Source organism: Colletotrichum graminicola (assembly GCF_000149035.1).
Source record: "Colletotrichum graminicola M1.001 genomic scaffold supercont1.5, whole genome shotgun sequence".
In the NCBI taxonomy this organism is placed as follows: Eukaryota; Fungi; Ascomycota; class Sordariomycetes; order Glomerellales; family Glomerellaceae; genus Colletotrichum; species Colletotrichum graminicola.
Genome location: NW_007361009.1, coordinates 65,289 through 79,032, shown reverse-complemented (window position 1 = coordinate 79,032; position 13,744 = coordinate 65,289). Strand labels below are relative to the sequence as shown.

The 13,744-nt window shown below is 58.1% G+C and overlaps 5 protein-coding genes across 5 annotated transcripts; 4 read left to right on the top strand and 1 right to left on the bottom strand.

Annotated features, from left to right (window-relative positions):
* Nucleotides 1-15: 15 nt before the first annotated feature.
* GLRG_02400 (POPLD domain-containing protein) lies at nucleotides 16-2,841 on the top strand (the record flags this gene model as incomplete). The annotated part of the gene is made up of 1 exon (XM_008092409.1): nucleotides 16-2,841. The coding sequence occupies one exon, from the start codon at nucleotides 16-18 to the stop codon at nucleotides 2,839-2,841; it is 2,826 nt and encodes a 941-aa protein (XP_008090600.1).
* Nucleotides 2,842-3,384: 543 nt separating this feature from the next.
* Nucleotides 3,385-3,608, top strand: GLRG_02399 (uncharacterized protein; the record flags this gene model as incomplete). Its single annotated transcript, XM_008092408.1, has 2 exons — nucleotides 3,385-3,465; nucleotides 3,507-3,608. The coding sequence occupies 2 exons, from the start codon at nucleotides 3,385-3,387 to the stop codon at nucleotides 3,606-3,608; spliced, it is 183 nt and encodes a 60-aa protein (XP_008090599.1).
* A 457-nt stretch (nucleotides 3,609-4,065) lies between these two features.
* On the bottom strand, nucleotides 4,066-5,316 carry GLRG_02398 (ELL-associated factor; the record flags this gene model as incomplete). Its single annotated transcript, XM_008092407.1, has 2 exons — nucleotides 4,066-5,075; nucleotides 5,160-5,316. The coding sequence occupies 2 exons, from the start codon at nucleotides 5,314-5,316 to the stop codon at nucleotides 4,066-4,068; spliced, it is 1,167 nt and encodes a 388-aa protein (XP_008090598.1).
* A 2,169-nt stretch (nucleotides 5,317-7,485) lies between these two features.
* Nucleotides 7,486-9,365, top strand: GLRG_02397 (2-methylcitrate dehydratase; the record flags this gene model as incomplete). Its single annotated transcript, XM_008092406.1, has 3 exons — nucleotides 7,486-7,770; nucleotides 7,925-8,702; nucleotides 8,752-9,365. The coding sequence occupies 3 exons, from the start codon at nucleotides 7,486-7,488 to the stop codon at nucleotides 9,363-9,365; spliced, it is 1,677 nt and encodes a 558-aa protein (XP_008090597.1).
* An 879-nt stretch (nucleotides 9,366-10,244) lies between these two features.
* On the top strand, nucleotides 10,245-11,196 carry GLRG_02396 (SH3 domain-containing protein; the record flags this gene model as incomplete). The annotated part of the gene is made up of 2 exons (XM_008092405.1): nucleotides 10,245-10,298; nucleotides 10,444-11,196. 2 exons carry the CDS (start codon nucleotides 10,245-10,247, stop codon nucleotides 11,194-11,196), a joined length of 807 nt encoding a protein of 268 aa, XP_008090596.1.
* Between the last annotated feature and the right edge of the window lie 2,548 nt (nucleotides 11,197-13,744).

Here is a 13,744-nt window from a genome sequence, read left to right as displayed (position 1 = left end):
GCACCATGACCCGCGATGTCGGCAGCAGGTCCTGGTTCAAAACCCTTGAAGTCTGCCTTTGCAAATAAGCCAAATAAGCGAAAACAGGGCCCCTCCGGCGACAATGGCTCACGGCCGAGCAACGGCCGCGATGGAGGAAATGGCGGCGGCGGCGGCGGAGGCTGGGCGCAGAAGCGAGTCAAGATCCGCAACGACAGAGAAATAGCGGCACAGCCCTCCGACGCGGCCCTTAAAGACGGCGAGCTCGACCTCCAGGCGTTCTTAAACGCGCGCGAATTCGAGATTAGGGCCCTCGAAGAGAGCATGCGGCACACCAAGGCCGAGGCCACGAGCCGCGCCTTCCAGCAAGTACCCCGCGGCATGCGCCGGCGCACGGCGAGCCACAACGCGAAGAGGGTGCCCAAGCGGCTGCGTAGGCGCGCTCTCAAGGAGATGGCCGAGGACAACACGCCCGTGGTGGTGTCGAAGAAGCGCAAGCCCAAGACAACGAGAGCGCGGATCCGCGCCGAGACGGCCAAGAGGTTGGGCATCCTCGCGGAGAAGAAGCGGAGGAGGCAGATGAAGGCTGCCAAGTCCAAGGCCAAGGACGGCGAGGCGCAAGAGGAGGTTCCGGACAAGAGCAAGATAACAGTCTCGACCCGGCCACCGAGGCCCAAAATCCGGCGGAACCAGCTCAACGACCCTCCACAGCGCAAGTCCAAGTTCAGGAGGCGCCAGGTTAACAAAACATGGCTACCGACGCACCTATGGCACGCAAAGAGAGCGCGAATGACCGAGCCGAAGAACCCTCTGTGGCGGTTCGCGATACCCTTGACGCCCAACGAGAAGACGTACCGAGCGACGCATCGATCCCAGGGCGAGAAGGGTGTCGTTGTTTGGGATACGAGCTATATGAGCACGATCGGGCTCTACGGCGGGGCCAAGGGCGTGGAGCAAGCTCTGCGCAGGCTTGGTGTCACACAGGAAGGCTGTTGGAACGACAGGGGAGTCAAATGGAGAGCAGGCACGCGACACTGGACTGGGTTCCTGAGCAAAGAGGTCAAGGGTGTGAAGCGAGATGTCTGTCCAGCGACGATTATCTGGAACCCGGAGACGGTCGCGGAGCAAGCCGGGGATGAAGAGGGAATGCAGACGAGCAAGAGCCAAAAGCAGGTCTATATCAGGGTGCACCCTTCCGCATTTCTCGAAATCTTCAACGAGCTCCTCCGGCTGGTGAAAATGCAGACCCCCAGACCCTATATCGAGGATCTGCGGTTTGAGGTCGGCAGTATTGAACTTACCGGCCCTGCATCAACAGAGGCTCTCCTGGGAATCCTTCACCCCTACCACGTCAAAGAAGGGTCCAGAGAACAGCATGCGGAGATCTTCGGGGGTCTGACCAGTGTTACGAGCCCCGCAATGCTTCCCCTGAATGCCGTCCTGGGATTCTCCATTATGGACCCGCGTCTTCGATATCCCCCAAGAAAAGTCAGTCAACCGAATCCGGATGACGAAGCAGAACAAAACAGGTCGATGGAGCTGCTGGCGAACTGGCCGGCGGACGTAGGCCTGAAGCCATATGACCTCTTCCAACGAGATGCCCGCGCTTCGGCGACCCGATTACCGTCGCAAAAGTCAATTGACAAACGGAAGGGAGCGAAGCGCCCAGGAACGGTCCTCGACGTCTCCGACGCGGACCCACCGATCCCCGTCCTCTTGCTCGCATCACGCTCGAAAGCTTCGCAGGCCCAGGGCAACTGGACGGTCCTCGCCCCGTGGCGATGCATCCAGCCGCTGTGGCACAGCCTCGTCCATTCCCCCCTGAGCTCGGGTGGCAATCCACGCTTCTCAGGCCTCGACGAGATGAGGCAGGTTGCGTTCGAGCGCAACCTGCCGTGCTTCCCCTTCGACTTCCTTGGCACAGACGCCGGCGCCGAATGGGAGCTGGAGCAGCGGACCAAGCGCAAGCAGGAGTGGGAACGCCGGCCGAAGAGCAAGCGGGTGGCGTGGGAGTCTTTGGACTTGGGCGCCGGTCGCAAGGGAGAGGTCGGTAGCGGATGGGCGTGCGATATGGAGGTCTTATTCCAGAACAAGACGGATGAGGGTCTGACTTCACCGCCCCCAGATGCAATGGACGTGGACAAGCCCTCGCCAGAGAAGGAGAAGGCTTCGGATCCCACGTCGACACCAGGAAACTTTCTCAAGACGCTCCATCAAGTCCGAAAGGACGCATTCTACGCGCACACTTCCGCGCCAGCATCTAACCCTAACCCTTTACGGCCCCGCTCCGTGATCAACGTCAAAATCGCCATCCTCAACCGCGGCGTTGCGACAGCCTGCGCGAGGATCTACCGCCTCCCGTCGCGTCCGGCTCCCGTCCATCCGGCCTCCTCGGCCGAAGTCCCCGCAACGGCCCCGCCACCTCCCAAGACCCTCGATGGTTTGCCCGCCAATCTTCGTGAGCAGTGGCTTGCGACATTGCCTGGCCGGCCGCCGTGCGGGAACAGCGGCAAGTCGAAGCAGCAGATGCGCCTGCCGGCGAACGCCGACCTGCAGACCCGCAAGCAGATGCTGGCCAAGACGCTTATCGCGGCGCCCGTTGAGGCATATCCGCCCCCGAAGCCGAACCAGACCGACATGAACGGCCATCCGCTCGTGCCGGACGAGGCAGACCTGATCGGGTTCGTCACGACGGGGGCGTATTCCCTGAGCGAGGGACGGGCGACTGCCATCGGGTGTCTTTCCGCCGAAAGGGCTGCGCAAGCGATGGAGGACGGCGGGCGGGGGAGGGAGGGCACGCTGTGTATTGTGCGCAACGCCGGGGAGAGCGTCGGATGGATCGCGCGTTGGGAGGCTGTCTAAAGCTCTCTGGCCGCTGCCATGTCGGCGACAACTTATGACCAGACGCCGAGGGTGGATAGCTGGGTGTAGGAATCGTGGGTTATGGCGGGTAGCGTACCCGCGACTCGCATGATCGGAGGGCATGGACATGCTCGCCCAGCTGCAGCGCGATCGGCGGCTTCCACTGCAGCCCGCAGGGCCGTGTGACGTACCAGACGCTCAACTAGCTGCGCGATGCAACAGGGGAGGCTCTCGCATTTGCTTGCTGGCTCCCGCACACTTGGCGTCAACGCCAATCGCAGCGGGCTGAACGGGGGACGTCGTCGCAAAGGCGCCGCCGATCAACGAGGGTCGCAAGCACCAGAGGCGGTGTGGGCGGACCGGAGGAGGATCAGAGATGAAGGGTGGAGGGCATGAGATACCCAATTAGACTACCAAAAGAAACTCGTACTCCTAACCCGCCTGATTGCCCCTTTTCTCGTCCATCATCTAAATACCATCTATATGAGTTGGGCTGCGACACATTTGCCCTCTATTGATAACCTTTACCATAATGCCTACACCATGGCGACCGAGGCCCTCCCGACGCCGGCCTCCATCACAGGCGGCCGCCTCCGCGTCGATCTCCCACCGTCCCACGACTTCGTAGCAGCCGCAGCCCCTCCCCCCTCCGACTAACGCAACAGCGGTGCCGCTACAATACGGGCTCCCTCTTCCTGTCCCTCTACAGCGTCGCAATGTCCGCCATGTCGTTCCTCCCCGGCAACGAGACGGGGCGAGGGGTTTGAGAGGGCCCTTGTCTGTGCTAGTAGGCATGTGTGGTGCACCGACGAAGTCGCGGACATCACGGACGGGATGCTGGGCGGGAAGAAGCTGGCGAGGGGCACGCGGCACGGCGTCATCTTGTACAAGGACTGAGGAGGAATTTGGTGGGGAAAGCCGTCATGGTGGACAACTGTCGGTCGGACGCTGTGTATATAGCAAACGAATCGCATCTGAACTGCAAGAAATCCTGCCTGGTATACCGCTGTACCTATTGGACTGGGCTCATGGAGGGCAGCCACTCCGAGCGCGTGTGAAAACCAACAAAATGTACATCCAAACTCCTTTTGATCCTGGTAGTAACGCCGTCGTGATGTCCCTGTCAGGCAGCATCCCACTTTAACGGGTGCTGAGTCTTCGGTTTCAAATCCACGATAATTTCTCACCTTTGCCTTTCATAATGTCCAACACAAAGGTCTTTGCTTAGTCTTCCTCGCTCACCTCACTCTCCTCGGCGTCGCCGCTGTTTGCGGCCTCTAGCTCCTTCTCGAGTTCCGCCTCCAGATCGTCTTCCAAGGCATCCTCGAAATCGGGCTCGGAATCAACCTCCCCCTGCTCGGCATCGTCGTCCTGGTCGTGGTATTGATCGTTGTGGAAATGGTGCTGGTGCTGCTGCTCCTGCTGCTGCGCCTGGCCGTTCATCGGGCTCGGCAGGTTGAAGTTTGCGAAATCGCGCTCCTCCAAGTCCGACTCGCCATCTGCGTCGTCGGCCTCAGAGTCACGCAAGAAGTCAGAGAAGCTGCGGACCTGGATATTGGGAGCGAATGCGGGTGAGAAGTCGGCCTTTTTGTTCTTGTGTTCGTCAGGGTACTCTATCGTCAGTCCGAAATCGTCGTCGTCGTCGTCTTCCTCGTCGTCGGAGCCGGCTGCCTTGCGTGTCGTCTCCTTCTTCTTGGCCGGCGCGGTGGGCTTCGCGGGCGCGGGCGGTGCGTCGTTGGTTGGGAGGGCGAGGTGGATAGGCTCGCTCTTCTTAGCTGCCGCGGGCTTGCGCGGCTTGGCGGCGGCCTTGTTGCTGCTGGCCGAGGGCCTCTTTGGTCCCGACGAAGCCTTTGCGGCAGGTTTTGTGGAGGGTTTGTCTTTGCTGTCGGCGGCGGCGGCGGCGGCGGCGGCAGGTTTGCGGACCTCGGGTGTGGCGGTTATGGAGGTATCGAGCTGCTCGAACTGCTGGCGCAGGGACTCGGGGTTGTCATTGGACGGGGTACGAGTGACGTTCATATGGAAAGTCGAGTCGACCTTGTCCAGGATGAAGGCCTTGCGGGCGGGGTCGAAATAAAGGACGTACTGGTTATCGTCCATGGTCCGGGTGCCTGCGTAGCCGTACATGCCATTGTTGCCGTCAGGAAACGAGAGGTCGAAGTCGGACTTGCTGCCGGGAGTCTCTGGCTTTAACCTGGCGGTGCCTGGTTCGGAGGTGAGTTCTGGCTTGTGGTTATCTGTGATATTTGCGCAAAAGGTCAGTCTGCTGTGTCGTGGCTGGTCATAACCAAAGTGACCTGGGGAGTTAGATAGATGCCTACATCGTACGGCGGTAAAGACCTCTTTCTGGGTGCGGCCGAGGAGAGTGTCGCTCAGGATGACGGGATATTTACCCGTCTTGGTCGGGTCGATAAGGCCGTTGACGGCACCTGACTTGGGAGCCGCCTTTTCCCTGTGATTTGGGCGAAGAGCCGACATGGTGGTGGCCGTCGCGGCACGAGAAGAGGTCGAGGACGACGTGAGGAACAGAGAGTAGAGGAAGGGAGACAGACGACTGGCCGATGATCGTTGATGCGAAGTGGAGAGAGATGGCCTTGTAGGGTGGTAAGCTACAGCGTTGGATGCTGGCGGATTGGGTAGGCTGGGGATCGGCTCCCTTTGAGACGTAGCCGTTGTGGTCCCGCTAAAGTCGCCTGCACCTTTGGGATTATTCCGCACAGGCGGATGCGCGTGCTGTGCTGCGCTGCGCTGTGCCACGCTGTGCCAGGCGGGAAGGGCGAGACCGCAGGTGGGTTACACTGCTTTGGATGAACGTTGGTTGACCAGGGGTCCAGCCGTCGAGCGAGAGAGAAGAGGGGCGCCGGAGTCAGTGAGAGGACACAGTAACGGACGATCGGTTGACGGGGAAGGGTTTTCCCCTTCTTCTTCTTTATTCTTCCTTTATTCAAGGGAACTGTGACAGACGTTTTGCCCCTTGCTGGCGTTGATGTCGAGCTGCAAAGTTGTAGATAGCACAGGCTCTGCTGTTGAGGAAATGATGAGAGGGGGGGGATGTCGTCGCTTAATTAGCCCATTTGTTTCCATTCACTACACCAAAGTAGAGTTCGCTCCACAGCCACATCCAGTGACTGAGAACCAGGCCGACGCCCGGGCGCCTTATTCAGCGGCACAACAACGAGGTTGCAGAGAGATACGCCTGCCACCAGGAGCATGGTATTGTGCATCCGTTATATGGCCGGATGAGACTGATCAATAACCAGTGTTTTTAAATAGGAGCTTCTGCCATCAGAATTCCACTTAAACTTAGCCTCTGGATGCAACGCGCCCCCGCATTCCCACCCCGAGGTAGCAGTACTATGTATATCCTGCTCTTGACCGATATGCCGTAGAACCATCCTAGACCCTATACCTAGATGAGCGTGACTACACTGATGTAATTATTCATCCACGTGCCTCGCGAGCCAGAAAAGACGAACTCGGCATCAACCTCCGTTCAATGTGAGCTCGAACTGTAGAGTACAAACAAGCATGTCAATCAGCGTGTCGCTCGCATATCGTTTCCGTCAGGATATTCTTCCTTCTTGTCTTTCGATTTATCTGTCTCCTTTGAAGCGGACCATATTCAATTGCTGTACAACTAAGTAGTCTGAGACATCCTCGTCATTCATGGGACCACTAGACATAGAGGATAGAATGGAGGAGGAGGAGGGTGTGCCTACCTACTATTATGGCCTACCGCCTTGGGACTCCACGATAAGGATCGAGCTTATCCTTATCCAATGGCCGCCGCTAGCCGAGGCGCCTTGCGGGTTTGGCTCGGCGGTACGGAAAGGGCTGGGCATGTCTGTGACATTGGTGGTTCTCAGCATGGCCTTTGCATGCCCGCTTGACCTTGGCAGGTTTCCTCGTCAGACGGACTATCATCACCCTCTCACAAATTAGTTCTATCGATTAATTGGGCCTTCAATTAAACAGAAAGCTTTGATGCATCGCCAATTCATTCCTCCAATTCAAACGGGACGGGTTACGGCGACTAGTACGGATACACTCCATAGTATCCGTACTTAGGTAGGTAGGCTCAACAGCGCAGGGGGAGGGGAACTGCGCTGAATCGGGGGGGGGGGGGTTGCAGCAGAACCACGGCTCTCCACATTCCTCCCCCAACCTCGCCCATGTTGATGTCAAAGCTTCCCCGCCGTCACCCGCCAACTGCTTCTCCTCTCCCTCGTCCCCTCTCCGGGCCGCCCCCTCAGTGCTATCGTGGCCCCCGCCAGGGGTAAGCGCAGACAACCTCGGATCAAACAGCCACGCAAACTTCGGCAGCCCGCGGCATTCCCAGTTCTGCCCTTCCGCCTGAGCGAGACAAGCTCCAGCTTCGCTACGGGCTAAAATCAAATAATTCTGCAAGCCTGTGTTTCATTTCTTCTCTTCATCTTCCTCTCTTATTCCTCCTCTTTATTGGAGTGTCCGGAAACCCGAGATTGAAATTGAAAGACACGAGAGAGAGAGAGAGAGAGAGAGAGAGAAAGAGAGAGACTATTGATACCTAGGGCCATCTCCCCCATTCTTTTTGTGCTGCTGTCTGCTCTTACACCACCCTTTTCCATCTCTCCTCCCATTCAATTGGCCTGGATAGTCCTCGCGGTCATGTCTGCGGCCATCAACCGAGGTCTTAGGACAGCTTCCCGTTCGTTGCGTTTCCAATCGCGAAGTGTCCGCTTGGCTACTCCTCTCCGCGCCGTAGTCGCCTCCACTAACTTTGCCGCCTCTTCTGCGACTCGCTCCGCACCTCAACAATCCCACACCTTTTCAACCGCATCTGCCAGACAGAGTGCAGCACCAGCCATGGCATCCGAGGCGAGAGAGTACGATCCCGAGATCAGGGACATCGCAAACTACGTCCAGAACTACAAAGTCGATTCCGACCTTGCTGTAGGTTTTCCTTTTCTATTCTTCCATCTTCTCCCTTCGTCTTTCTTCCCTTGCTTGTCCAGCTCTCTCGGCTGGCAACCTGGGTGACCCGCCCACGTTTTACCCCGCGTCACGGCCAGATCACCGCCGCTAACCGCCATTCCCATGAGAATAGTTCGACACGGCACGATGGGTTTTCCTCGACACTCTGGGCTGCGGTCTTGAGGGCCTTCGCTTCAAGGAGTGCAGCAAGCTACTGGGCCCCATTGTCCCTGGTACCGTCGTTCCCAATGGTCCCAAGGTCCCGGGTACCGACTTCCAGCTGGACCCCGTCAACGCCGCCTTCAACATCGGTGCCATGATTCGCTGGCTCGACTACAACGACTGCTGGCTCGCTGCTGAATGGGGTCACCCTTCCGACAACCTGGGCGCCATCCTCGCTGTGGCTGACTGGATCACTCGTACCAACAAGGCCGGCGGTAACATTGCCGGCGGCAAGCAGTTCACCATCCGCGATGTCCTCGAGGGCATGATCAAGGCCCACGAGATCCAGGGCTGCCTGGCTCTCCTGAACTCGTACAACAAGGTTGGCCTGGACCACGTTGTCTTGGTCAAGGTTGCTAGCACTGCTGTTGTTTCCAAGATGCTCGGCCTTAGCGAGAAGCAGATCGCCGATGCCGTCACCCAGGCCTGGGTCGACGGCCAGAGCTTGAGAACCTACCGCCACTCCCCCAACACCATGTCACGCAAGTCGTGGGCCGCCGGCGATGCCTGCCAGCGCGCCGTTAACCTGGCTCTGAAGGTCATGAAGGGCGAGCAGGGCATCCCCACCGTTCTCTCTGCCCCCGTATGGGGCTTCTACGATGTCCTGTTCAAGGGCAAAAAGTTCGAGTTCCAGCGCCCCTACGGCAGCTACGTCATGGAGAACGTCCTCTTCAAGGTCTCCTACCCTGGTAAGGTTAACGATCAATGCTTGGAGGCCACTTGACTGACAAAAGGTAGCCGAGTTCCACTCCCAGACCGCCGTCGAGGCGTCGTCCAAGATCCACCAGAAGCTCAAGGAGATGGGCAAGTCGGCGGCCGACATCAAGGGTGTCACCTGCCGCACGCACGAGGCCTGCATCCGCATCATCGACAAGCAGTTCAAGCCCATGGACAACTTCGCCGACCGTGACCACTGCATCCAGTACATGGCCGCGACCATGCTTGTCTTCGGCCGCCTCGAGGCCACCGACTACGTCGACGGCAGCGAGGCCGCGACCTCGCCCCTCGTCGAGTCCCTGCGCCAGAAGTTCAAGTGCGTCGAGGACCCGCAGTTCACCAAAGACTACCACGACCCCGCCCTGCGTACCATCTCCAACGCCCTGACAGTCGAGTTGAACGACGGGACCGTGCTGGAGGAGGTCGTCGTCGAGGCACCTCTTGGTCACCGCCTGAGGAGAGAGGAGGCCAAGCCCGAGATCCTGAAGAAGTACAAGAGACATTTGGAGCCCCACTTCGATGCCGGCAAGGTCAAGCACCTCGTCGACCTTGGCCTGAACCCCAAGGAGCTGGAGGCAACTCCCGTCGACGAGTATGTTGACCTCTACGTCGTCAAGGACAGCAAGTTTGTCTAGGCGCTTGAAGAATGAAACAAGGAAAAGGCTGGATACTATAGATGTTGTGTTTTTACCAAATTTAGAAACGGAAATCTGACAGGATAGTATATTGGCGCTCCTCCAACGCTCCATCATCTTTGGTGTGACGAATCTCCGTGATCCGGGTGGTGTGCAACATGACCGGTCAGTACACCCGGGGACGGTTGCTTCTGAAAAGACAGGCATGAGGGGTTGGCAATACGAGTATTGTCCGGTCACAGCGACACACCAACAACTTGCCACTGACGAGTCCCTGCACATAGGCGGCCCCCGTCCCGATTCGGACAAGTGCAACTAGAGGACACCGCCTCCCGGGGTTTAATTGGGGAATGGTCGGCTCTTTCGTAAGCCTGGTGATCGCCAAGCCCCATTTTCTGAGCTGGAGTCTGGGCGGGTTCGTTCAGTGGAGCTTTGGTGGGTGTTTTCTCCTGTAACGGGTGGGGGGACGGTTAGTTCGGTTCGCTGACTGTTTTGGGTTTCCTAGGCCAGACACTATCCGTTTTCCAATGCTACCATCAGGAACCACACAGCAGGAGGATGGATGGGTTACCTAAGCCGCACTGCCCAGTCGTCTTGGTGCTCTTGGCCCTCCACCAAGGCGCCACTTTACTCCGTGTCGGTCTCCTGGTCGGACATTGACTACCCTCCGTCTCTCGTCTTTGTTTGTTCTGGAAACAACGTCGCCTCCTTGAATTTCAACGCCCGATTCCCTCTTTTGCTCGACAACAGAGAGAGCCCTTGGTTTTTTCTTTCTTTTTTGACCTAGTTTCGACGATAGCCGCCATTCCCGTGCCGTACGAGTGACTTTCGATACCCAGTCCAAACCTTAATAGTGGGGTAGATCTTTCAGCAGACAAAATGGACAGGCAAACCATCATCGAGACCAACCGGTCGCTGCGCACCATCAAAAATGTGAGTTCATTCTCGCCAGTTCGTCAACGGTGCCGGGTACGAGGCGGGCGGACGGATCGACTTGGATCAAGCCCAACCCAACTCTTCTCGACACCCGCCCGACGAATCCGCGGAACCGTAGAGACATGCCTGACAACAATCCCAGGAACTCGAGAATCTCCTCGAGAAGGGCGTCATCTCGGAAGCTGCCTACGACAACATTCACGCCACTCTTCCCGCTGAGACCCCCCTTCACGGCGCCGCATCCCGTGCCGCAAACAATGCTGCGACCCCCGTCCAGAACAATAACCCCACGTCGCCTCCCCCCACCGAGGCCATGGCAGCCCTGAATGTCAACCCGACCCCGGCGCCACCGTCCTACGCTCAGACGGGGCCCCCATCTCTGCCGGCGCGCGCCAACGAGAAGCCCGTCATTGCCCACGCCCGCGCCCTTTACCGATACGCCGGCGCCGACGCCCGCGACGTGGCCTTCGAGCGCGACGACCGCATCGCCATCCACGAGTACATGAACGCCGACTGGTGGATGGGCCGCAACCTCCGCACCGGCCAGGAGGGTATCTTCCCTAAGACGTATGTCATGGTTGAGCAGGACTCGGCCAAGGGAGCCTTCGCGCCGCCGCCCGCCCAGCCTCAGTATGCGCCTCAACAGAACCAGTGGGCTCCTCAGCCGCAGTACGCCACGCCACAGCCGCAGTACGCCCAGCCCCAGGGCCCGCCGCCTCAGCAGAACCCGTACAACGCCGACGTGCCGCCCCAGGCCGTCGCTGAGCAGGGCACCGGCGGCAAGGACAGCAAGGGCGCCGAGATGGGAAAGAAGTTCGGCAAGAAGCTCGGAAACGCAGCCATCTTTGGTGCCGGCGCCACCATCGGTTCCAACATTGTCAACAGCATCTTTTAAATGTTGCGTGATGGCGATGGCGAGCGAGGTGCAGTTGAAAATCGGACGGTGCTTCGGGTTGTGTGTATGGCTGTTCTTGGTTTGAACCGTCAACAAATTGTTGGTTGGGAGACTTGGAGAATGTAGACTGCTTTTTGCTTGTTTGGGGTAACCCTTCCCTTAGATGCCTTATTTTTGGCGAAAGTACCAGCCGAGCCACGACCGGCCCGGCTACCCCTTACTGGATGGACGACTGCGCCGGTGAGAAGTTGCTTGCACGGGAATGTTGCACACATTGCACGCTCATTTCTGTTTCTTACGTTGGGAGTGTTTCCACTTAATGGTCATGGGCAAGGAAGGCGTTTAATGAACATCTGATATTTCATACCATGAAAAGCCTCCAAGGTGATGACCGGGGTCTGGCCTAACGTCATCGGGCTTTGCATCCACCAAATTGACTCACATTGTAGCAAGCTATCCGTACTGTCGGGAGTCTGACACTTGCAAAAACCCGAGGCGCACCCGAGGGCTCGGACATGGTTGACTCTTTGCGGAGGAGAGGACTACCTAGTGTTCCGAGCAGACATGGGGCAGGGCAGAACGTCCGAAGGGTCGCGAAACACCCAACGAATGGCCAGTTAACGGGCAGTTTCGGGCCAGCCTCGAAGCCTCGTATTGCCCGGGGTCGCGGTCCTGGCAGGCGGAACGGAGAGGGCTTGCGGATGTGGGAACACGCGTCGACCCCTCACCCTCCCAAATCAAGGTCCCCTCGGACACTCCTCTATACCTCGCCTACCACACGGACTGGCCCATCGATGAGATGCGTGTCAGACCTCGTCAGGCACCCGGCTGCCCGAGGCGATTTCCGAAAGCGGGCGGGAGGGGGCCGAGTGTGCCATGCTGTTGGTGTGCGGGTTAATGCGTATGTGTATGCTTTTGTGTGTGTGTGTGTGTGTGTGTGGGATGCTCAGACGCCGCGTCAACAACTGAATCTGAGAAGAAAGTATATCGGAGGGCTGCGTGAGGTCCGGGTTCCACTCACCCTCTTCCTGATTTAATGAGTAGTCTCTCCTTTGTCAGCCTAGACATACGGGAGGAAGGGTTCATGCATTTGAGATTCCGGGATGCCATGGCTTGGCGCGGTGAGTTAACGAGTCCTGCCACGCTAGGCCTCGCGCCTCGATGTGAATCAAGTAACTTGAGTCAAAGACACAAACATACATACACACACGCGCGCGCGCGCGCGCGTAACATGGTACACCAAGGTAGTGTGTAAGAGAGTCTAGGAAATCACCATGAGCCTCCACGCCCGGAAACTCTCGGTTTCCCCCCGTCCCAGGCACTCGGAGTCGATCGCCCCGCCGGATCAACCCGCTCCCTGCAACGAGTTTCTTGAAACTTGTCGCGCGCTCGAGGGTGGGAGGGGCTCCGTGGAAGTATTAGAAGAGCATGTCTTACATAGTAGTTTCGCAAACACCAATTTTGGTGCATTCGCTACCAAGTCCACGGAACCAACACATGCCCGATTGGGATGCCTGACTTTGCGGATTCGCTCGTCTGTTATTCCCCCCTGTCCCCTGCCCCCCACGACCAGCTCGGGGGATATTCTTCTCATGAACGGGGAGGGTGGCCGATGGAGAAACCCAGGGGTCGAAGACCGCGCTGTCGTTGCCAAGCCCCAAAGCTCGACTGGTGCTGTTGGTTGGCCAGGACAACCCGTGGCGATAGCAGGAGGAAACGACATGTCACAACCACTGCATTACGATACGAGCGCGTCACCCGCGTTGGGCAAACCAGGGTTCTAGAAGACCAAAAGAGGGTTGATATTCGTTTCTGACTTCCTGCATCCCTCCCCCCACACCCCCTCCCGCGAAGGCGAGAAACATGCCTACAGTATCTTAGAGAACATGTCCTCTCCGCCCCACGCAACGTATGCAACAGGCTTCAAACATACTCCGTCCGGAGAGAAAGACCGCCGTCGCGGACGCGCTCGGGCAAGGAGGCGTGCGTGACGGCGTCTCCCTGCTGAGGGAACGTCGAGTGAGGAAAGACAAAAACAAAAGGAAAGGAGATCGGAACACACTAAAGGAAAAACTAAGCCGAGTAGCAAATATTCCAACTCCTCAACCCCTCCCACCCCCCCCCCCCCCCCCCCCCGGGGAACGTCACGGTAGGAGATAGTTAAGAGGCCGGGAGACAGCGGGTCACCGGGGGTATACGTGAATATTGAAGTTGCTAGGTTACACGAGAGGTGTTTCGAGAGACATATGTAGTGGAGGTGTATGACGCCATGAGGTGCGATTATGAGAGAGGACGATATAGCGGGTCGCACAAAGTCGTGGCGGAGAGACGGCTAGATACGTACGAAGCCGTAGCGACGCAACTGAGGGAAGATAGAGTGGAAGAGGAAGAGAAGGGCAGATGCACGCCTTGTGATAGCGAAGGAGAGCCGATAGGAGTAACAAGTCATTTTAGTGACGAGACGTCTGCAAGGTCATGTAGAGAGATGCTATCGATGCTAGGACTAGTGAGATAACAATAGATAGTCTGGAGTACGTAGAATGCTTGG